Raw genomic sequence first — 23,540 nt, 5'->3', positions numbered from 1 at the left:
TTTTGTTATGTTTTTTCAGGACATGGACTATATCAAGAAAGTCTGCTGTCACTTTTCTAATTGTAATTTAAATCATGGAGGTAAGCTTATAGATTATTTGACTATTTATCAGAACACATCCAAAGAAGAACTCATTTTTAATACCACTGGTAAGAAATCTTGAATTTTAAGTCCTTCTTTTGTTTCTCATCAAAAAAAAATCAGTAACAGATCTTATTTTAACTTTTAACTTTAAAATATATTTTATGTCTCTTCTGTATCTACCCAGGAGAAGATACAGCTGCAAAAAACTTCTCCTGTATTGTTTACAATATTTATTTCATGAATTGCACTTGGACAGTAGGCAAAGCAGCTCCAAATCATGTCCAGTATTACCTTTATTCACAGAATGCCAAGTAAGTTTTAACTATAGATGAAAATAATTAGAATTATGATACAAGGTTTTACGTTCTGCTAATCTGAGGCATTTGGTCTATTGCAGAAAAAAACAAGAAAGTGAATGTACAAATTACATAAAAGATTCCCAGAAGAGGCATGTGGGATGTCACTTTGATGAACTTGATAGATTTGGAGGCAAGGCTTATTTCCTTGTAACTGGTAGCAGCAAAAGAATAAAGATCAAAAATTTTTGTTCTGAGAAAATTTCACTATTTTCAATAGGTAAGAAATAAATGACCTTACCTATACATTCATTAACAGTCAAGATATATTCATATTGGTAATATATTGAATGATTAAAACTTATAGGATTCCTCAAATAAAATAACAACTTATTTTTTGGTTAATGAAATACAGGACTTCATTTCAGCTTGGCAAAAATGTAATTATCACATCTTACTGGGCAATTCATACCCTCTCATCCTAAAGATCCAGAATTGCTAAGCCTTACCAATTCTAACTCCATGACTCCAAGACAGATCTAGCTCTGTCTTTTATTCACACAACTCCTGTTTTAATTCAGAGTATTATCTTTTACCTGAACCATATATAACAACAGAGTCCTAACTGGGCTTTTTGCCTTAGGCTTATCCCTTCTCCAATAGATACTCCACACATTTACCATGTATTTTTCTTAAAGCATGGGTAAAACCATTCAGTGTCCTAAACAATGAACTTCAATGGCTCCCCAGTGACTGATTGACTTGGGTATCTGAACCCCAAGGAAAAATAGGAGGTATTCTAGTGCCAATTCCTCTCATGGGCCTTCTCATAGTTGGCCCTGTTGACAAAGAGTGTAATCTGAATTCCATCTATAATCCCTTGATGTTATCACCATTTTCTAGTATTAATGAAGGTTGAAATAGTTGGACAAGCAATCAAACCATCAAGAAATGTTTCTTTAGAATTTTTTTATGTGCCAGGAATATTTTAAGCTTATGTTCTATTTGGAGAAATAACATATATATATATATATATATATATATATATATATATATATACAACAAATATGAAAAGAAAATATGAGATAATTTTGAGATGATTGCACTAGTATCTGGGAGAGAGATGGTTCAAGAAAGATTTCATGTAGGAGGTGGCACTTGAACTAAATTTTGAAGGAAGCTAGGAATTCTAAGAGCTAGAGGTAAGGAAAGAGTATATTCTTGGGCTTGGAGAAAACCTATGTACAAAGATAAGAGATGGAATCTGTTCATGAGAAAGCAGCAAGAAAACTAGTCTGACTGAACCATTGAGCATAAGAAAAAATTTAAGTGTCATGCACAAGACTGCATTTGATCCTCAGAATCAATAGGGTGCCATTAAAGTTTATTAAGCTGGAGAATGACATGATCATGACCATACTTTAAGAAAATCACATCATAAATACATGGTGGATAGATTGAAGATAGGAAAGACTTAAGGCAGAAAGTCCAAATAGAATATTGGTTGTAATAGTTCAGGTAAAAGTATTGAGACTGAATCAGAATAGTGACTATATGAGGGACAGAGACAGATTTGAGATCTATTGTGGAGTTAAAATTGACAAAGCTTGACAAAAGATTAGATATATGAGATAAGAATGGATGAGTTGCACAGGAAGGTGCCATGGTTGCAAACATATGAAACTGGAATGTTGGTGGTGTCCATGAAAGAAATAATGAAGTTTTAATAAACATTTTGAAGGAAAGATGAGTTCTATTTGATTTTGAGAGCTCAGAATGCCTAAAAATAGTTTTTTGATGTATGAATAAAAAGAAAGAAGAGGAGGGAGCACAGAAGGACGGAAGGAAGGATAGAAGGAAGAAAGGGAGGTAGAAAAGAAAGAAGGAAGGAGGAAGGGAGGGAAGTAAAAAGGGTGGAAAAAAGGGAGTAAGGGAGGGACAGAGGGACAGAAGGAGATAAGGAGGCAAGGAGGAAGGGAAGGAGGAAAACAAAGAAAGAGGGAAAGAAGAGGGAAGAATTGTTTTTAGATTTTAGCAGGTAGTTGGACTTAGTAAGGCACACATTCATTAACCAAATATTTACTGAGAACTTGTTATGGGTAAGGCATAGTAAAAGTGCTAAGGAAAGTACAAGGATAAATCCCATCTACAAGCTTCTTAAAATCAGACTTACCAGGTGGTAAAAAGGACCAAGAAAAAGATTTTTAGGGGAACTTCTCTAATTTGCATTTTATCTTGGAATTTTGGATTGCAGAAAAATATAATGCACCATCTAATATCACTGTGAACTGCTCAAAGTCAAATTGTCTTATACAATGGCAGAAACCAAAAACAAGAATTGAAATTGGTGACACTGAATTTAGATACATGCTTTGCATACAAAAACTAGTAAGTATGAAATGGTGTGAAATATTTCTTTATACCACTTTTTTGTTTGTGAATGCTCGGTGTAAATGTGCACCAGTGGTCTTAAGAAACCCCACACTATTTTCACTGGACTACTTTTGCAACAACCTTGAATATGAGACAAGCCTGTCTAGTTACAGAAAAAGGCCGGCAGGCCTGTTGGCCAACATAATAAACTGACTTAGAGTTAATGTTATTTGTGGATGCAATGAAGTGAACAATGTGTCATCCATCTTTGCAGAGATTCTCTGAAGGAGAGAAAGAAAAGTTTTTTTGTTTGCTATTTTGTTTTGTCTCATGTACCTAGGAGACATTAGAATTAAAAATGATGAAGCAAGTCATTTTGATTGTCATTAAATACCTAAATGAACTAGGGAAGGAAGGAAGGAAAGTGGTACCAAATGCCATTAATCTGCCTTCATACACTTCTGTCCTGCTTCCTCTGCAGAAGCTCTCTTGTCAGCCAATTGGATGAAGGCTGAACCTTGTAAACCTCTTGTTTCTTATTCTTTCTTCTTTTCCCATGGGCTATAACTTTGCTGTATTTAAAGGTAACCCACATATTTCTTTTTAAAATGGAAACCAGAGAACAAGTTAGGTCATGGGAAATATTAAGTCCTGCTTCATTTACTTTATAAGTAAAAATTAAATATCATTCAATAAGATTCAAAGATAAAAAGTGACCCAGTGAATAGAATACTGAGACTTGGTGTCAGCTCTAATCCTGTCTCAGATACTTATTAACTGTGTGACCTGGGAAAGTCCGTTAAACTTTCTGATCTTCGGTTTCTTCATTTGTAAAAATAAAAATGATTTTTTTTAAAGAACAGTAATAAAACTCTGTGTGAAGATAAAATGGGATTGGAGACTCCATTAAGACTGGAGAGAGTCAGTCATCAAGGATTTATTAAGTACTTACTTTATGTTAAGCCACTGCATTAAGCCATAGGTCCAGACCCAAAGGCACAACTCCAATATGATTCTGTAAAGTTATGTTTCAGTTTTGTTTTTTTTTTTGTAGTATGACTTTATAGGTCAGAAGAAATTTTTCCTCTGATATTTTATATTGCTGACATTTGTATAGAGTTTTGAGGTTTGCAAACCAATTTACATATATTAATCTGATAGCATTTTTATGTTATATCTAAGGTGATACCCAAATATTATTTCCCCTATTTCACAGATAAACAAATCTGGACTCAGAGAGGGGAGATGATTTGCCTTTGTTCCCACACAGATTATTAAGTGTCACAAACAGAATTTGGCTCACTCCAAAGTCAGTCTTCCATTCACTTTTTTGTGCTGCTGTACTTCATCCAGACACAGATATGACAGAATTATATAGCCCCCACACATGCCAGAATTGTAGCCACCAAAAGAAGACACAAGTTTAGCAGACTGGTATAGACAAGGTGATCATATCAGTGTAAAACTTGCCAATAATACAGCTGGCTCACCTTTGGGTTCTTGGTTATATATGCACATGGATTTTACCACAGAGTACTACTAGGCAGACTGCCAGATACAACCAACAGCCATACACTATCATTACATGCATTGAATAATGCACTCATACAGCTAAGTGGTTTAGATTGCTGGCCTTAGATTCAGGAAGACCTAAATTGAAATCCTACTTCAATTTCTTAAAGGTGACTTCAGGCAAATCACTTAGTCTCTCTCACTTTTCAGTTTCCATATCTGTAATGTAGGGCTGATGATAAAAGTACTTTTTTCAGAGTTATTATAAGATTGAATGAAATCGTATGCATAAAATTATTTTAAAACTTTACAGTACTGTGTGAGCATTAAATTATTGTACTATACCTTCTTTTGATACAAAACATGGGTTTTGTGTAATTGAAGAGGATGTACACCTTCATTTTCATTATGGTAAAACTATGGAGGGATGTCCTTCAGGCCTTTTGGGGATGTGACATAATGAAAAAATAGTATTCAAACAATCCTCCTGAACAGTAGTTCAGATATATTCAGATAATATGGCCTGATGCTAAGACCCAGAGATAACGATTGAGTTTATATAAAAAGTCATAGAAAAGAAGTAGTCAAGGAAGGAGGCAGTGGGTCTTCCTAGGGTTGTATTAGAGCCAACTAAAGCAATTTGGGAGAGTTTATTATTAAATTTTCAGTGTTAGCATCTATACTTCAAAAATCAAATCAGCTTGATTTACTGTTTTGTCGATTTCTAGATCTAAGAAAGTGATAGAAGGTGACAATAATAGAGATTAAATTTAAATGTGTGTCTTAAATTTTTAGAAAGCAAGTTTTTAAACATTTAGCAGCAAACCATTACCCACAATTGCAATGCAGGTATATTCTTGAGGTTTAGGTTGAAGGGGAAGCAATTAGCTCTCCTAATCAAGAAGGTTTGCTGGAAGTACCATTTAGGACACAAAAGGGGAGACTCAAACCATATACTTTCTTAATGATTTTTCAAAGTAAAAGTACTTATCTTTTTTCCTACTGTTTTTTTTATTACAGGGCTCTCAGTACACTAACGATACCGAGGTGAGTTTGATCTTTTGTTGTGACTTGATGCCAAAATGCACCTAAAATTAAAAATTAATAACTGAAATTTGTTACCATCCTGTCTATAAACTTTTGGGGTAGAAGAGAACTGAAAATAGATTTGCTGCCCTTATAGAGGGTATGACACAATTTTATGTGATTCTTAAACTTTCCCAAGATCACATACATATTAATCAATAAACCAATCATTAAGCTTGATCACCAGGCATTGTGCTAGACATTGAATATACAAAGGCAATAAATTAAAACAGTCTTTGCCTTTAAAAAGCTTACATTCTAAGAGGGAGATAAAAAAATATATGGTGATTGGAGGGGCAGATACTAAGAACTAGGCTTTCTGGAGGAGGTGGTATTATCATTGATTCTTATTGGAATCCAGGGGTTCTGAGAGATGGAAGTGAAAAGGAAAACCATTCCATCTATGGAGATTCACCTATATAAAAACACAGAAGTAGAAGATGGAAACTTTAATAGGAGGAATAGTAAGGAAAGGGGAGAACAAAAAGAATATGTATTTATTAAACTCCACTTGTGTGCCAAGCACTGTACTAAGCCATTTACAAGTATTATCTCATTTGATTAAAATAGGTTTAAGCATAGAGTACATAAGGGAAGAGCAATGTGTAATTAATCCAGAAAGTTGTGCTAGAGCAGAAGGTAAGATTTAAATGTCAAAAAAATGAGTTCATATTTTAACCTGAAGGCAATTTCAGGGAAGACCTGAAAAATCTTGGATAGTGGAGTGACATACCTGCTCAAAAAAGTACTTTGTATCTATTTGGCAGCTATGTGGGAAATGAGGAAGAGAGGAAAGATACCAAATCCTAGTCAATTATGAGACTACTGCAATTGTCCAAGCATAATGAGGAAGAAATAGAGGAGGTGCATATTATTATGCACTATATCTGGCACAAAGCAAGTGCATAATAAATGCCTACTGGTTGATTGATTGATTTGGTTGACTGATTTCTAAAACTTGTGTTAAATAACTGTCCTAAAAATTGACAGAAAAAGATGGTAGATCATTTTCCCAAAAATCAAGTTTCTCATTTCTGTATCTAAAAGAGAATAACTGTATTTTACACACTCCCTATCTCTACCATGCTCCATTAGTTTTGGTTATATATATTTTTATTTGCAACATAGTATCCTTTATATAAACATAGCACAAAACTGAGGAAAATTTAACACTAAACACTAAAACATTTTAGAGATTTCAAGTTTTCTATGAAAAAAAAAAAATAAAACACCTTTCATTTCTGTGGCAATTCTCATGACGTGGAACTAATAACAAATGTTGTTTTTCTTCCTTATTTTCTTTTTTCTGGTCCAAGATTGAGCTACCAGGATCTACAAAAAATGAATATGTCTTCACAAATTTTGACATGGAAAAAAATTATATCTTGAAAATAAGAGCAAGACATCGAAGAGCAAGTTGGGGTTATTGGAGTAAACCTATAGAATTTGGTAAGCATATTTCTGTTTTATTAAATAGATGTATAGATACCAGATGATTCATTTGACCTCAATCATTTTGGAAATGCAAAAGCAACTTTACAGACATAGATTTGCTCCCATCTGTTCCTACTTTGTTTCTACAATTCAGGAAGCTCTCACAATAAGCATATGTGCACCTTTCATTAAGGAATTATCCAGTGAATAAACATTTTAAAGTATCTATACTATGTGTCAGACACTACACTAATTTCTGTAGATAGAAAGTTAAGCAAGGTGATAGAGTAAAGGGATTCACCCAACTATCCCCCAAGGTCGTCTAAATTCCTTTAAATAATGACTCTAAACAAATTTTAGAGCATTAAGACATACAAAAAGATGCAGTGGAAAAATTTTCCATCTAAAGACAGCTTAAAAGTTCAGCAGGAAAGGTCTGTGGCAGTTCAGTGTAACCCTAGCCCCAGTCCCCATGCCAGCAAAGCAGGAATGATCCTAGGAGTCTCTGAATCAACAGCAGTACTGGCATTTTCTAGATTTCTCAACACAGAGACACCAAAAACAACTTGGAAAGTCATCCGGAAAGCTTGTCAATAAGGTGAGATGGCATTGGGAATTTAGGAGTGGGCGTGAATGGTCATAGCTGTCACAGCTTTCAGAAACCTCAGCTCACAGGAAGTTTCTTGACTAACACTGAGGAAGAATTTTATTGCTTTAGTACATTAGAACTTACGGTCACAGTGGAGTGGGACACTCTTCACAGTTCCAGGGAAGAAAAGGATGTTTGTGCTCAGAAGAATCTCTGAAAATAGCTTCACAAAACCCTTGAAGTTTGGGACAATGCACCCAACACCCTGAAAATGGAGCACTACTTTAACAAAGGATTAAAAGTCAGATAATAGTCTGGGAAAATGAGTAGACAACAGAAAAAGATTCTGCATAGAAAGGTACTATGGTGATAAGGAAAATCAAAACATACACTCAGAAGAAGATAACAAAGTCAAAGTTCCTACATCTAAAGCCTCCAAGAAATGAGCTATGAAAGAGCTCAAAAGGGATTTTGAAAATGAAATAAGAGAGATAGGGAGAAAACTGGAAAAAGAATTGAAAGTGGTGCAAATGAAAATATAAAAAGCTAATGAGGAGGGAAAAAAAGCAAAATTGGCCAAATAGAAAAGGAGATACAAAAGGAAAAAAAATCCTTGAAAATTAGAGTTGAACAAATGGAAGCTAATGATTTTGTAAGAACTCAAGAAACAATAAAACAAAATCAAAAAATGAAAAAAATTGAAAACGATGTCAAATATCTCATTGGAAAAAATAACTGATGTGGAAAACAGATCAAGGAGAAATTATTTTAAATGTATTGGTTTACCTGACAGCCAGGATCAAATAAAGAATCTAGGCACCATCTTTCAAAAAATTATGAAGGAAAATTGTCCTGATGTTCTAGAACCCTAGAACCAGAGGGTAAAATAAAAATTTGAAAGAATCCACCTATCACCTCCTGAAAGAAATTCCAAAATTAAAACTTCCAGGAATATTGTAGCTAAATTCCAGAACTCTCCAGTCAAAAAGAAAATGTTGCAAGTATCCAGAAGAAACAAGTCAAGTTCAGTGGAACCACAGTAAGGATAACACAAGATTTAGCTGCTTCTGCATTAAAGGATCAGAGGACTTGGGATTTGATATTCCAGAGAATACAACCAAAAACCACATACCCAGTGAAACTGGACTTTTAAGCATTCTTGATAAAAAGAACAAAGCTGAATAGAAAATTTGATTTTCAGATATAGGACTCATAATTAGATAATCAGGGAAGGAATATCATAAGGGACTTAATAAGGCTTATCTGTTTACATTCCTACATGAGAAGATGATACCTGTAAGTCCTTAGAACTTTCTCATTACTCTGGCAGTTAGCAGGAGTATATATAGACAAAAGGTGCAGATATGAGTTAAATATGAAGGGATAATATATAAAAACTTAAATTAAGGAGTGAGAGAGGAATGTATCAGGAGAATGGGAAAGAGAGAGATGGAATAATGTAAATTATCTTCCATAAAAGAGGCAACAAAAAGCTTTTATATTGGAGGGGAAGAAGGAAAGGAGAGTATGAAATAAATATGAAAATAAATATGAAATAAAATGAGTGAACCTTACTTTCATCAGAATGGAATCAAAAGGGAAATAACATACACACTTAATTGGGTAAAGAAATCTATATTAAACTTAGGAAAAGTCGAAGGGAAGAAAGATAGGTGACAAGCGGGAGAGTGACAAAAGAAAGGATATATTGGGGAAAGGGGTAATCAATACTGAAACATTTTTGAGGAGGATTAGAGTGAAAGGAGAAAGAAAATAGAATAAATGGGGTGGGGCAGGGCAGGAGGAATAAAGTTAGCAATAATAATTGGGAAAATAACTTTGATGCAAGTTTCTCTTCTGAAGGTCTTATAACTCAAATGTATAAGAAATTGAATCAAATTTACATATATGTATATATGTCATTCCCCAATTAATAAATGATCAAAAGATAACAATTGCTGAACTATGTCCAAAGGCTTATAAAGTCATTCATATCCTTTGACTTAACAATACTACTAATAGGCATGAATCACAAAAGAGATTTTTTTTAAAAGGAAATTGACTTATATGTACAAAAATATTTACAATAGCTCTCTTCTTAGAGAAAATTGAAAATTCAGAGGATGCCTACAAATTGGGGAATGGTTGAACAAATTGTTATATGTGATTATGATGGAATCTCATTGTTCTAAGCAAGGTAATTTCAGAAAAACCTGGAAAGTCCTCCATGAACGCAAGCAAAGATAAATATGTACTTTGTATATAGTAATAGCAGAGTTGTGGCATAATAAGCAGGGAATGACTTTGTTATTCTCAGCAATACAATGATCCACCACTACTTTGAAAGACTTAGGATAAAAAATGCTATCCATATGTAGAGAAAGAACTGACTGTGTCTGAATACAAATTGAAGCATACTCTTTTTTTTTTATTTTATTTTTCTTGAGGGTTTTTTTTAGGGTGAGGGGAAATCTATGTTTTCTTTCACAACAATGACTTTTATGGAAATATTCTATATAACTTCACATGTCCCTTCACAATGGTGGGTAGGGAGAGAATTTAAAAATCGAACTTTTAAAAACAAATGGAAAATTATTTTACATGTAACTAGGATATAAAAATATTAAGAAGGAAGGAAGGAAGGAAGGAGGGAGGAAGGAAGGAGGGAAGGAAGAAAGGAAGAAAGAAAGGAAGGAAGGAAGGAAAGAAAAAAATAGCCTCTGACTTCAAATGATCTCCCAATCTAATGGGGAGACAACATGAAAATAACTATGTACAGACAAGCTAGACACAGCATAAATAATTGAAAATAATCAATAGAAGAAAGACTTCCTATAATTGGAATTTTAGATGAGATTTGAAAAAAAATCAGAAACCAGGAGTAGGAAACAAGGAGCAAGAGCATTCTATACATGGAGGACCTCCAGTGAAAATGCTCACAGCAGCAAGATAGAGTGTCTTATTCAAAAAGCAAGGAGGTCAATGTTACTGTATCACAAAGTATGTGATGAGCTGCAAGACCTAAAAAGCCTGGAAAGGTAGCATGTATATCCAGGGAATTTTACTCTTTTATTTAAAAGAATACATGGAGCCATCTAGGTCGATGCAATGAATAGAACATAGATGAAAAACCTGAGCCCAAATCTGACCTCATACAATTACTACCTGTGCAAGTCACTAAAGCCTAATTGTCTTTTTTAAAAAAAATGAATTATGAAATGAAATTAAAATGCAGAGCCACTTTTGGAGGAGATACTAAGTTCTTCAAGAATCTAACCCACATACTCTGTATGCTCATTTATGGCTGCTACCAGATAAATAGTGAGGCTTTCCATTTTTAGTTACCACTAGATAAAAAACTGGGAGAAATGAATTCAAACTTATAATTCAAATGCTTGACCTTTTCATAAATGAAATAAATCCCTCTTCAATTAAATACCAACTGTTAATGATTATCCTTCAATAAAGTATAATAGGATATAGAGTAGGAATTACAGAAATATATATCCACTTCAAAAGTATAGGCCTTTGTCATTAACAAAGCTGTTAGTGCAGCTAGGTGAAATGGATAGAGCACTGGGCTGGAGTTAGGAAGATCTAGATCAAATCTGACCTCAGATATTACTGGCTATGTAACACTGGGCAAGTCATTTAATCTTATTTGCCTCAGTTTTCATCATCTATGAAATGAGCTAGAGAAGGAAATGGCAAACAACTCCAGTATCTTAGCTAAGAAAACTCCAAAAGGGATCAGAAATGAGTGAATAGCAACAACAAAAGCTCTTGTCAGTTATTACTGAAGTAGCTTCAACTTTGCAATTCTAGAATTGTAAAACTTCAGAAACACAAAGTTGGAAAGGATCTCACAGGCCAACTCTTTCAACCCATAACTCAACAAGAATTCATTGTACAACAAAGAATCACCTCCCTTGGTGAGGTGTTTCACCTCCCTTCCTGAGATGTCAGAGAGGGGTGACTACCTGTGTTCTAATTGGCTTTATCCAAAAACAAAAGAAAGCAGGAGATGTAGAGGGCAGGAATTCTGGAAAAGTATACTTGAAACAAGGATACTTACAACAGGGTATTTACTCAGTGTGATTGATGAGATGGTTCTCTAGTTTACATATATTTAGTATGGTGATGTAATACTTCTACAATTGACACATGCTCAGTGTGCTGTAGTGATGTAATTGCACTATGGTATATAAGGGCTGAGAGAACTTGAAATAAGTAGATTGAAATGTGTATGTGTTTGAGCTTGATCTCAGACTCCAGACTCCAGAGAGATCCTTGAGAAAGCCAGCCTGGACATTACACCATGCTAACAAATAGTCATGTAATTTCCATTTAAAAACTTCCAGAGATGGGCAATATGTCCCTCCCAAAGAAACCTACCACCTGTGCATACCCTTTGATTCAGCAATACCACTACTAAATCTATATCTGAAAGAGATCATAAAAAGGGAGAAAGAATCTGCATGTACAAAAATATTTATGGAATATTTTTTTTGTGATGGCAAAAAATTGGAAATTGAGGTTATGCCCATCAACCAGGGAATGACTGAACAAAATGCAATGTATCAATGGAATGGAATGCTACTGTTGTTTTAGAAGACATAATGAGCAGGCAGATTTCAAAAAAACCTGGAAAGATTTACTGGAAAGATGAACTAATGCTAAGTGAAAGAAGCAGAACCAGGAGAATATTATAATAGCAATGTTATACAATGATCAATTATAATAGACTTAGCTCTTCTTAGCAATGCAATTCCAAGACAATTCCAAAGGACTCATGATGAAAAATGCTACCCACATCCAGAGAAATAATTAATGGGATTCAAATACAGATTGAAGTATACTATTTTCCAATTGCTTTATTTTTTTTCATGCTTTTTTTTCCTTTTGGTCTATTTCTTCTTTCATGTCATAATTAATCAGAAGGAGAGGAAATAGTCTTCCTTGCTTCTGAAAAAAAAAAAAGACAAGGGACAGCTAGTTAGTACAGTGGATAGAGCATCATCACTGAAGTGAGGAGGACCTGAGTTCAAATCTGTCTTCAGACACTTAATATTTCTTTGCTGTATGACCTTGGGCAAGTCACTTAACCTCAATTACCTCAGGGGAAAAATGCATATTACAATTCCTTTTTTAAAAATATGGCTACTGCTCTTACCTACAGATCTGCTCTCTGAGGCTAAGAAAATCAAATATAACATCTCTTACACTTCAAGTTTCTTCCATATGTGGAAGCAATAACTAGAGAATCCTAAATCTCTTCTCCAAGCTAAATAAATCTCACAAATTCCTTCAATCGAACATTTTCTAAAAATGTTTTGAATCTCCCTCATTACTTCTATTAGTTATATTTTGATTACCAGATAGCATTTTAATATAAGCTTAAAGAAGTAGACTAACTTATTTGATAAAATTATGTCATGGAAGATGTTTGGTCATTTTTTTTTTTGGTTTTTCACATTAGGCTAATGAATATTTTTAATACTTATGGGATTATATTTTTATTGAGGACAGTTTCTCAGTGATTTATCATAATGCTTACTAAAAGCTGAAATAATGTTAAATTCCATTAAATTGAAGATTTGGAGGATTTTCTTCTTTTTTATCTTTTCTAGGAAGTTCTGAAGAACAAAAAAGAAGTCCTATATATAATTATATATTGATGGTATTTGGGACAGTTGTCTTTGTATTAATTATCATATTTCTCTTTAAAAGGTAATAATATTTGTAATTAAGCTTTGTTAACAAATAAGAAAAATAGGTTTATCCTAGACAGGTGCTTTGTGAATTTTGTTGTTGTTCAGTCACTTCAGATTCTTTATGATTCTGTTTGGGGTTGTCTTGGTAAAGATACTGGAATGGTTTGTCATTTCTTTCTCCAGTTCATTTTATCTCATTATACATGGGGAACTAAAGTAAACAGGGCTAAGTGACTTGGCTAGGGTCACACAGCTTATAAATGTCTAAGTCCAAATTTGAGCTCAGATCTTTCTGACCCCAAACTTAGTGTTCTATTCTCTGGACTACTTAGATACCCCTTTGTAAATTTACAATGAGAAATAAAATTACCAATAGTAGCAGATATTTAAAGCAACTAGTCAGTGCCTTTACTTCCTAGTAAGAAAAGACTTCTAAGAAACCAAATTTAAGATGAAAAAGTAACTTGGGAGATATGAAGTCAGAAATAGGAGAACTGGGGCAGCCAGATAACACAGTATTTAGAGCACTGGCTCTGGAATCAGGAGAACCCGAGTTCAAAGCCAACCTCAGACATTAGACATTTACTGTCTGTATGATTCTGGCCAAGTCATTTAACCCCAATTGCTTCACAAAATAAATAAATAAGCAAACAAACAAAAATAGGGGAGTTAAATAGTCTTTAAGAAGGAATATAATCTCTGATGTTCCTTGTTGACTACTAAAATGACTTATCTACCAAGACAGGTGGAATATTCATATCAACTGATCATGGCAACTGTGTTATACTGTTTCAACAATTTAAAGAGAACTTTGCAAAAGAATTAGACTGTTTATCAATGCAAGGTAATTAGTGTTTCTCAAAAATGCATTTTAATTCATAAGAGAAGGCTTATAACTTTAAAATATTCAAGGTCACATCAAGGTGGGTCAGCCAGGAGAGATGACAAAGATAAAGATAAATTTAGATAATCCTCACTGTTGAAACAGGAATATAACTGGAATTAAGCGATTTTCATTTGATTCTCACAACAACCCTGGATTATGGGTATTATTACTGTACTTATGCTTTGTTTATAGATAACTAGGTTGCAAAGTGGGAACCTCAAGTCAGAAAGATTTGAATCCAAATATGGCCTCAATCACTTTGGAGAAGTCACTTAATTTCTGTCTGCCTCAGTGTCCTCATCTGTAAAAGAGATTCAATGATAATACCCATTAGCCAGGGTTGTTGTGAGGGTGAAATGCAATAATATTTGTAAATAATGTAAAGTGTTATAAATGCTATATATAATTATTATTATATATGTATCATATAATAATAATTATTACATATAATAATATTATTATATCTTTAATGTTCCATGCTGTCACCCAGTACAAAAAAATAGATCTTTCTTATTTCTTAAGATTTCTATAGCTGCAAATCTTAGAATAACATAAAATCCAAAGAATCAAAATTGCAGTTTTCCCAAAATGTAAAAGAGATAGAGAGAGATAGTAGGTGAAAGTAGTCTAAAGCACATTACTTAAGATAATTCACCAAACGGGACATAAGAGATCTCCTTGAAATCATGTATGATTAAAAAAGGAGAGAGGTTAGTCACATATAAAGAACAAGGAATGATAGACGCATAGATTAAATGTTTTTGCCAGGATCCGTGGATCCTGTAACATTGTAATAGTATTATGTAGTAACAATAATAATGTAATATAGCCTAATATAATAAAGACATCTAATATATCAGCTAGATTCCCCCTTAAGAGAATTAATAAAGAATACAAATATGAATTACAGAGTAGGAATCACTTTCTTCACTATTGAAGGAATTTGTTTCAGCTGGTTAATGTATTCTCTTCCTAATAAGAAATTAGAAGATAGATTCATCGAAAGGTTGAAGCATTTCCCATTGAGTACATTTTCAAAAATGGATCTTCTGACTTATCAAATTTGCCTAAATCAATCAAATACAATTTGTATTGTATGTATTAGGCTTAGAGAAAATGTTCCATCCAGCTAGTTATCCCTTTCATGAATTTTGCCTTTTTTGCACATATTATGAATATTAATAATACCCATAATTTTGAATTTCTCTCCTATTATCCACAATAAGAACAGAATGATAGATCATGTATGAGAATAGTTGAAAAGATGCAGAGGTGAAACTGGACCAAATTCTACATATGTTTAACAATATAGCACTATTCAAAAGCTAGCACGCCATCTGGAAAAATCTACTACCTACATTGCTTCACCTCATAAAGGTTTTGGGCACTTTTTGAGCCCTGAATTATTTTTATTAATTGAATGATTCAGTTTTGACATGTTACAAACGTGAGGATGGTTGAACTCACAGGCAGAATTTGTCCCTAAAAAAGAAAAACAAACAAACAAAAAAACAAAGCAAATATACATATTAGAAGACAGATCAAAATGCAAATAATCTTATCTTGGTCACAAAGGGAGGTGTTTTGTTTTTTGGGTTTTTTTTGAAAATTCACAATATTTAAAGTCATGAAATGTGAATAGTATACTGGATCTGAAAATGGTACATCATTAATATAGTTTTCTAAGACTAGATTAAAGCAAGAAAGAGCTTTGGGATATCTAACCCTCTCAATATAGAAGGGCATTTGTCAAATACAGTTTGTTTTACCTTACCTCTAAAGTAGTTCCTCTAGAATACTAATTTGAATCCAAATGATTTGTTAAGTATCTAGAATGTCCAGAGCATTAGGTAGAAAATTGGGCAAGTATTTAATAACTCAGTTGAATCTTTTCTGGATAAAGACAAGGATCACTATGGGTCACCAGAACATTGGCATTAAAGCGCTTCCTTGTCAGAGCAATATTGACTTTGGCAGATCAGAACAATCTTACTTCATGGTTTTCATTTATTTTCTCCTCTTTTTCTTCCAAGATACCATATAATGCAAAAATTATTCCCCCCAATTCCTCAGATTAAAGACAAAGTGAACATCTGTGATCACCTGAATAGACAGGTAGGATATCCTTACCATATCATTTACTGTCCTCATTTCAAAAACTGTGACAAAGATGTAGATATTTGGATTAGGGAAGATGGGAGAAGGGGTTATCTTCCTATCTACAATAGCAGTCTTGGGAAAGGAAGCCGTTGTTTATTATCTGACCACAAAAGAACAAGAGTAACTTGTATAACTAAATGCCAGGGGTACCAATGAGCAGAAATCTCACTGTATTTTGTTACTACAAGAATCATAGAATTAGAGCTGGAGGAACTTACAAATCATATAATCCACTACCCTCACTTTAGAGCTGAGAAAACTGAGGCCTAGAAGGTGTTCAAATGTATTCAGGTTCATACAGATTTAAAGAGTCAAGGGCAAAGGTTTATGTTATAACCCAGTTCCTCAACCATTATTCTCTCTACTCTACCATCAGGAAGGGGTGAATTCAGGTTTCCACATTCTCAAGTAAAAAAGGATCCAAAGAATCCCTGTTGCAAGCCCCTCCTGGTTGCACATTATTCAGGAGGAGGAATAGTTACTACCTGCTTAAGGAGGTGTCTATGCTAGACTGATGGTTTCCTCTCTTTTTAATTATGGGCCCTCCAGAGAGGTATTAATTTTTCTCTAAAACACCCCTCTCAACTTTTCAATCTTGTTCTTTTCCCTTATCAGTTCACCAAATTCAGTGTCCCCTTGAAAATCCACATCTCTGACACATCCACCTGTGAATCCCTGCAATATTTGTTTGCCTATATATTTTTGCAACTTTGTGTTCCTGAAATCTGTGCATATATAACCAAAAGAGTCACAAAAAGGGCAGATGGAGATTGATGGACAGATGGAAAGGGGAAAGTGACAGAATGCCAGAGAAAGGAAAGAGACGGGAGATAAAGAAAGAGAGAGAAGAGAAAAGAAGCCAGGGAAAAGTGAAGAGGAATGAAAAGTAAGACAAGGTCAAGGGACAAGATAAATAAAAAATCTAGCCCCTCCCTAAAGTGTACAACTTCCAAAGGTATTCATTCTCTTAATTATTCATTAACCGGAGGCACTTTAAAGATGAAGGTAAAGCTCTGGACTTTTTAGTGCCCTGTAAGCTTAGCATACTTTAACAATCAAGAAAGTGTCATCTTAGTGTTCTGTTCAGACCAAAATAAGAGTATTGAATTCACTCTGAAACATCCTATTTTATGAAAGGCATTATAAACTGAAAAGAATCTAGGAAAATCCATCCATAATAGGGAAAATAATGTCTTTTGAGGATCATTTGAAGACTGTAAGTATTTCTTAAGCACCTACTTTGTGTTAGATATTTTGTAACTGTTATCTTATTTGATCTTCACAACAGTTCTGAGAAGTAGGTGCCGCTATTATTATCCTCATTTTACAATTAAAGAAACTGAGGCAAACAAGATTAAGTGCCCTGGGTCACAAAGCTAATAAGTGCCTGAGACCAGATTTTTAACTTGTCTTCCAGATTGCAAGATCAAAGCTCTGCCCAGTGTGCTGCAAAGCAACCTCTAGAAATTGTGAATGTTTAACCTAGATAAGAAAAAACTTGTCAGACATTTGAAGGGATGTCAGGTGAAAATAGGATTTAACTTGTTCAGTCTTGCTCCAAAGGGCATTACTAAGAAATACATGGGAAAAATCACAGGGAGACAAATCTATATGAAAAACTCATCAGAAGTCAACAAAGTTCAACCTCATTTCACAAAAGAGTTGTAAAGCTTGATATAACTTGGGAATGATGTCAGAATAAATATCCTAATAATTAGATCCATTCAAAAGCAGAATAGACTCCCTAAAAAAGTTGAAGACACTCCTTAATTGGAGGGGGATCATGTAAGCTCTGCCCTCGTTCTCTCAGGGCCGTGTCTATATCTCCTCCTTAGGGTTCCTAAGTAACTCAGAGGAGATTTGTGGATTTCCCCTTCCCTGCTATCAGGTAGACTTCCCATCAGTTGTGTTCTTCTCATTTTAGGCAGACAGTGACTACCACCCCCAATATCATTGTAACCACTTCATATCAGATACCTTATATAAAGAAATATTTTGCTACAGTAGATAGAGTGGCAATCCTGGAATTAGCAAGATCCAAGTTCAAATCTGGCCTCAGACACTTGCTAGTTGTGTAACTCTAAGCAAGACTCTGTTTGCCTTAGTTCTTTGTCTATAAAATAAGTTGGAGAAGGAAATGGAAAACCACTCCAGTATCTTTGTCAAGAAAACCCCAAAATAATATTACAAAGAGTCAGGCATGACTGGGGGAAAAAATGACTGAACAACATTTACTTCAAATGGGGTAACAAAAATCAATATATAAATATTTTCTCCCAGCACCTCTGGGGCATACTCTCCCCTATACTACTTTGGTTTCCAATAGAGTAGGCTCAGAACTTAGCTCAATTTCCACGTAGAATTTTTCCTACTCTCTTCAGAAAAAGCCAAGTGCATCACAAATGCCAAAGGAAAAGTTCCACCATGTCAGAATCTGAAAGGTTGCTCCCAAAGATGGCTCTTTGCTGCCTGAGGCACCAATGCTGCAAAGACTATAAAACCCAACATAAGTCCTTGATCTCGAAGGACTTTTTGGTTTCCTGCAATTTGATTTCCCAAGATCAGAACCTCCACTATCTTAAAGGAAAATCATCAGCTAACTAGCTACCACAATTCCCCAGAAGCAAATGAAGTCAAGACCTAACTGAAGCACATAAGGCTTTTTGAATGACAAAGATCCTCCTTCTCAACTTGTGATTAACTCAGAACAATCAGTCACATTGTCTACTCATGCTCCAGTTTGTTTCCTCAAGGTATTTCTCTTAAACTTAATCACAATTCTCTTGGAAGAAGCTCCCTAGCATCTTCCCCAAGAAAACTCCAACTAAGGCTCTCTACCATGAATCATACTTCTATTACAGAGATCTTTAAGCAAAATCCTAATGTTTTAGAATGATCATTGTTAAGAAGAACAACAACTAGAATTTATACAGAACTTCAAAGTTTACAAAACACCTTATAAATTTTACTTCATTTTATCCTCAAAACAAATCTAGGATATTATTTTTATCCCCATTTTACAGATAGAACCTTTGCCTTGAAAAAGCTAACAATTTAGTTGTTCAAATCACTACAAGTTAAATAATAGTACAAGACCGTTCATCTCATTAGGAACCAAATGAGTGGTTTCTGTTTGAGATGAAAGGACTGGTCTTATGATTTCATCAGAATAAGGAGCTCCCAGTGTGAAAACTCCTTCCACTAAGACAGAAATGGTTTTTAAAAGACAATGAGAAATGAAGAGATTTGCCCATTGTCACATATCAGAAGGAAATATTCAAAGACTGGAGACATACTTTCTTCTCATATTAGAACACCAACCCTGCATCACAGAATCATAGATTTAGAATAGGACAGGACTTTTAAGTCACCTAGTTCAACTCTCATTCTAAACTTGAGGAAACTGAGGTCCATAAATGTCTTAATCAGAATCACAAAGATAATAAATAGCAGAGCCAGAATTAGGAACTTAGGTCCTCTCAGAACAAATTGAACCCTTTCCATGATACCACACTGGGGGATATTATCAGTTGTATGTTTGTATCATTTTGCAGATGTGGATGATAAAGTTCAGAGAGGTTATGTTTAAGGCATACAGCTAATACAAAGCAGTCAGAACTCAAAACCCAGGTCTTCCAATCCCTAATTCAGGGATCACATAGAGTTACCTATAGGGGCTATATACTTTTATCTGCATTTCTGCTCTCTTCTCTTGGTCACTAGTATTATTAACCCTTTCTAATATTTCTACAGGAGGAAAAATGACTGCCAAGTGACATTTATATGCAAATCTTCTAAAACATAACTCTTGCTTTTCTTGCTTTCCTTAGATCATCTGGGAAGAATTTAAATATTATCCAGAAAAATGTGAAGAAATAATGACTATAGATGTAATGGGATGATGTCAAATGGTCAGAGGAATATGTGAATTTCTCCAGTATTATTACCTATTGGAGTTTAAAGAAATTTTTTTTTTACATTTTATTCCTCTCTGATGAGAGGTGATTTAGCATATTGAAGAATAAGCTTCAAAACCAAGAACCTATCCCTCCTCCAAATGGTCTTATTTCTGTTAAGGGCTCCACTACCCTTCCCATCACCTGTGTTTGCATGCTTGGAATCATCACTGACTTTTTCCTTTTGTATCACCACATATCTCACCCCATCTCCAATCAATGCCATATTTTGTCAATTCTACTTCCACAACTTTTGATTCTGTCCCTTTCTCTCCTGATTTCTGTCTTTTCCCCAACCAATCCATCTTACATACAGTTTTAAAATTAATATGCCTCATCTGACAGTATAAATGCTACTAAGCCAAGGACTGCTGTACCCAATTCCCCTCCATTAATGAGCTCCTGATTGAACCCATGAACACAGTTCTGACTTAGTTCAGTCCTAGAACATTCTAGCCTCTAGTGAAAGAGGATCAGACTCCTTTTCTCTCTTTTTAGCAGTTTATATTCCTACCCTGACCTAGGTAGTACATAGATAGAGGGTCAGCCCTGGAGTCAGGAGGACCTGAGTTTGAACCCAGACTCAGAAATTTACTGGCTGTGTAATCCTGGGCAACTCACTTAACCCAATTAGCTTCAATTCCTCATTTGTAAAAATGAGTTAGAGAAGGAACTGGTAGACCACTCTAGAATCTTTGCCAAGAAAACCCCTAATGTGAGCATTGAGTGGAACAAGACTGAACAGACTCAACAACAACACTCCTACCCTAACATCTTAGGGGAAAGTTTAAATTTTGGTTATTTCAGGACTTCCCCAAAGCAAAAGTGGAAAGGTACCCAATATTAACTGTAATTCAGATAGGAGAGGAAGCCTGGGATAGTTACTAGACCTGGGGTTTCATTGGTGTAGTAAATTCCCCAGTATTGAAATTACCTCTAACAATGCAGGCCATCACTTTTTTAGCAATTTATAGGATTAGAGAATTACTTAGAACTCTGAGAAATTAAGTGACTAGTCTGGGGTCATATAACCAGCATATGTCAAAGGCAGAACTTTAATTTAGGACTTCCTACTCTATTCACTATGTCAATATTTCTTTACTATACAAAAAGTAAATACTTAGCATAAATATTAACATAAAAGCCTCATAAGAAGGGAGGGTTCATTTACAGAAAACTTAAATCCAACAATCAGTACTAGTAGTTACTGAAATACTCTACCTAGTAAATTGAGACAATTAAACCATCAAAACATAAAACATTTGCTAGAACTGCTGAATACCCATTTTGCATTTCACCTCATCTCTGCACCATCCTTCATCTTATGACCAGATGTCATTTCTCCTGTAAGAACATCACAGTAGTTAGTAGGAACTCCTTCCCAAATCCATCTGGCACTCTCTGGAGACCCAGAACCTCCAGACCTCTGGAATTCACAAGGTAACCTTTAAGCCTGAAGTTGTACGCCTTATGGTCCATGTTTGATCACTTTGGATCAGCCAAATAAACCCAAAATTGAGGGGACAGCCAAAAAATCTAGTCAAAGTTGTCTAATTGATCCCGTAACTCCTACTTGAATTGCCAAATGAGAGAAGTTGATATTCACTTATCCCTCATGAAACAGGCAAGAACAGTACAAATATGATATGCAGTCAGAAAATAAAAGAGAGAAAGAGAGCAACTGAGGGATAGTCATTCCCTTTTACAGATGTACTGAGTCTGCGTTTCTTTCCAAATAAAACCTGAGTCCCAACATAATAATCTTGAATTTTTCCTGACATCTTCTCTCCATTAAGCTATATTTATTTTTAAAATTTGACTTACAGACACTTTTCAGGCTCCTCATCCCCATCTTTTTTTTTTTTTTTAATTCTGCTTGATGCAAGCAATTACTATTTATATCTCAACCTACTTTTTCAGATATTTCAAATTATTACTCTAACGAACTTTACATTCTAATTAAATTATTCAATTATCTCTTTAATATGCTTAACATTGCCACCTCTTTTGTGCTTCTGAACAAGTTTAGCTCCATTCATAGAATTTATGCCTTCCTCATCTCTGCCTCTTAGAATCTGTAGATTCTTCAAGATCCAACTGAAATAGCATTTTAGATACAAAATCTTTCCTGATTCCCTTTGATTGTTAGTATCTTCTCCTTCCTGTAAATTAATTGCCTGTGTGAAGGATAATATACTTTCATGTTTCTGCAGTTATTGAAGCAGTTAATCTAATGATAATTTCCAAGACAGTTGTTGGTTTTCAATATGATAAGCTATAATATACTTTGGAGCTTTGAATACCAAGACCATTCTGTGATCATAGAACAAATGTAATTTATCCAATTATAAAGAGAGCTGATAATTTGCTTGGGGATGACATTCTCAGAACCAATAAAAATATGAGAGAGCAGAACAGAAGATGAAAGAATGAATTTTGGAATTATATCAACTAGCCTTGAAGCTGGAAGTAATTGCTGTGATTTTTTGTTTTATTTTGTTTTGTTTTGTTTGCTGAGGCAATTGGGATTAAGTGGTCACACAGCTAAGAAGTGTTGTGTCTGAGACCACATTTAAACTCAGGTGCTCCTGACTTCAAGACTAGTACTCTATCCACTGTGCCACCCAGCTGCCCCCCCCCACTCCAATTGCTATAAAGTTTGAAAAATAAGTCCAACTGATCAGAGTAACAGTTTAGAAAAAAAAAATCAATGATGTTGCCCAATAGATTGACTAGTTTGGCTGATCATGTTCTATGTTCTATGAAATGTTTATTAAATATAACATGGATTGACTCATTGCAGAGAAAATGATGACCTTAATAGTAGACACATGTCCATACAGAAGCTATATTCATGAAGGAATCTTAATGAACCTTTTCTGAGACATGAGGAGGACAAAGAAGTTTATACTTCTGAAATTTTAAGTTATCCCCAAGCACAAAGGTTTTGTTTTTTCATTCATGGGCTTCATAGTAAGGAAAAGGCACTCTCCCTCATAGATATAGAATACATTGTTGGGAAATTGTGACTCCAATATATGTATGGGTTGGGATATATTTATTTTTCATGCATTTACTTTAACATATCATTATCTGTGAGGTAATTATTATTTCTCTTGAATCAATGTCAAGTAAAAAGTGTGTTTAATATATCAAATAAAATATCAAAGTGTTGTTATTATTATTAGTGACTGGTCTATGCAAATGGATTCATATCAGTGGGGACTTAAGAGCTAAAATTATAATAAGGGTGACTATATTCCTCCTACCATACTTAACCTTTATGTCTCTGGACATTAAAATATTTTCTTCCAAAATCTTTAATATATATATCAGACTTTCTTCACCTTCTTTATTATTAATTCCAAATAAAGTTAGTGTTTTCTCCCTAAGGTCCCTGTAACTTTTACTTGTGCAATAAGTTCCTCCTTATGGGTCACAATCCAACCC

General features: G+C 34.4%; 1 protein-coding gene across 2 annotated transcripts in view; it reads left to right on the top strand.

Annotated features, from left to right (window-relative positions):
• CSF2RA (colony stimulating factor 2 receptor subunit alpha) overlaps window positions 1–21,610 on the top strand; it is a 52,995-nt gene extending 31,385 nt beyond the window's left edge. For both annotated transcript variants that reach the window (XM_031959068.1, XM_023500372.2), the window contains exons 4-12: window positions 20–80; window positions 269–395; window positions 482–660; window positions 2,635–2,768; window positions 5,286–5,312; window positions 6,668–6,800; window positions 13,005–13,104; window positions 16,008–16,089; window positions 19,965–21,610. In XM_031959068.1, the coding sequence (XP_031814928.1) occupies window positions 20–80; window positions 269–395; window positions 482–660; window positions 2,635–2,768; window positions 5,286–5,312; window positions 6,668–6,800; window positions 13,005–13,104; window positions 16,008–16,089; window positions 19,965–20,036 (915 nt within the window). In that variant the 3' untranslated portion in view covers window positions 20,037–21,610. The remainder of the gene's footprint in view (window positions 1–19; window positions 81–268; window positions 396–481; window positions 661–2,634; window positions 2,769–5,285; window positions 5,313–6,667; window positions 6,801–13,004; window positions 13,105–16,007; window positions 16,090–19,964) is intronic.
• Window positions 21,611–23,540: the final 1,930 nt, after the last annotated feature.

This window comes from Sarcophilus harrisii, chromosome 3 (genome assembly GCF_902635505.1).
Source record: "Sarcophilus harrisii chromosome 3, mSarHar1.11, whole genome shotgun sequence".
NCBI classification, from domain to species: Eukaryota; Metazoa; Chordata; class Mammalia; order Dasyuromorphia; family Dasyuridae; genus Sarcophilus; species Sarcophilus harrisii.
This window is presented reverse-complemented; position numbering and strand designations above follow the sequence as displayed.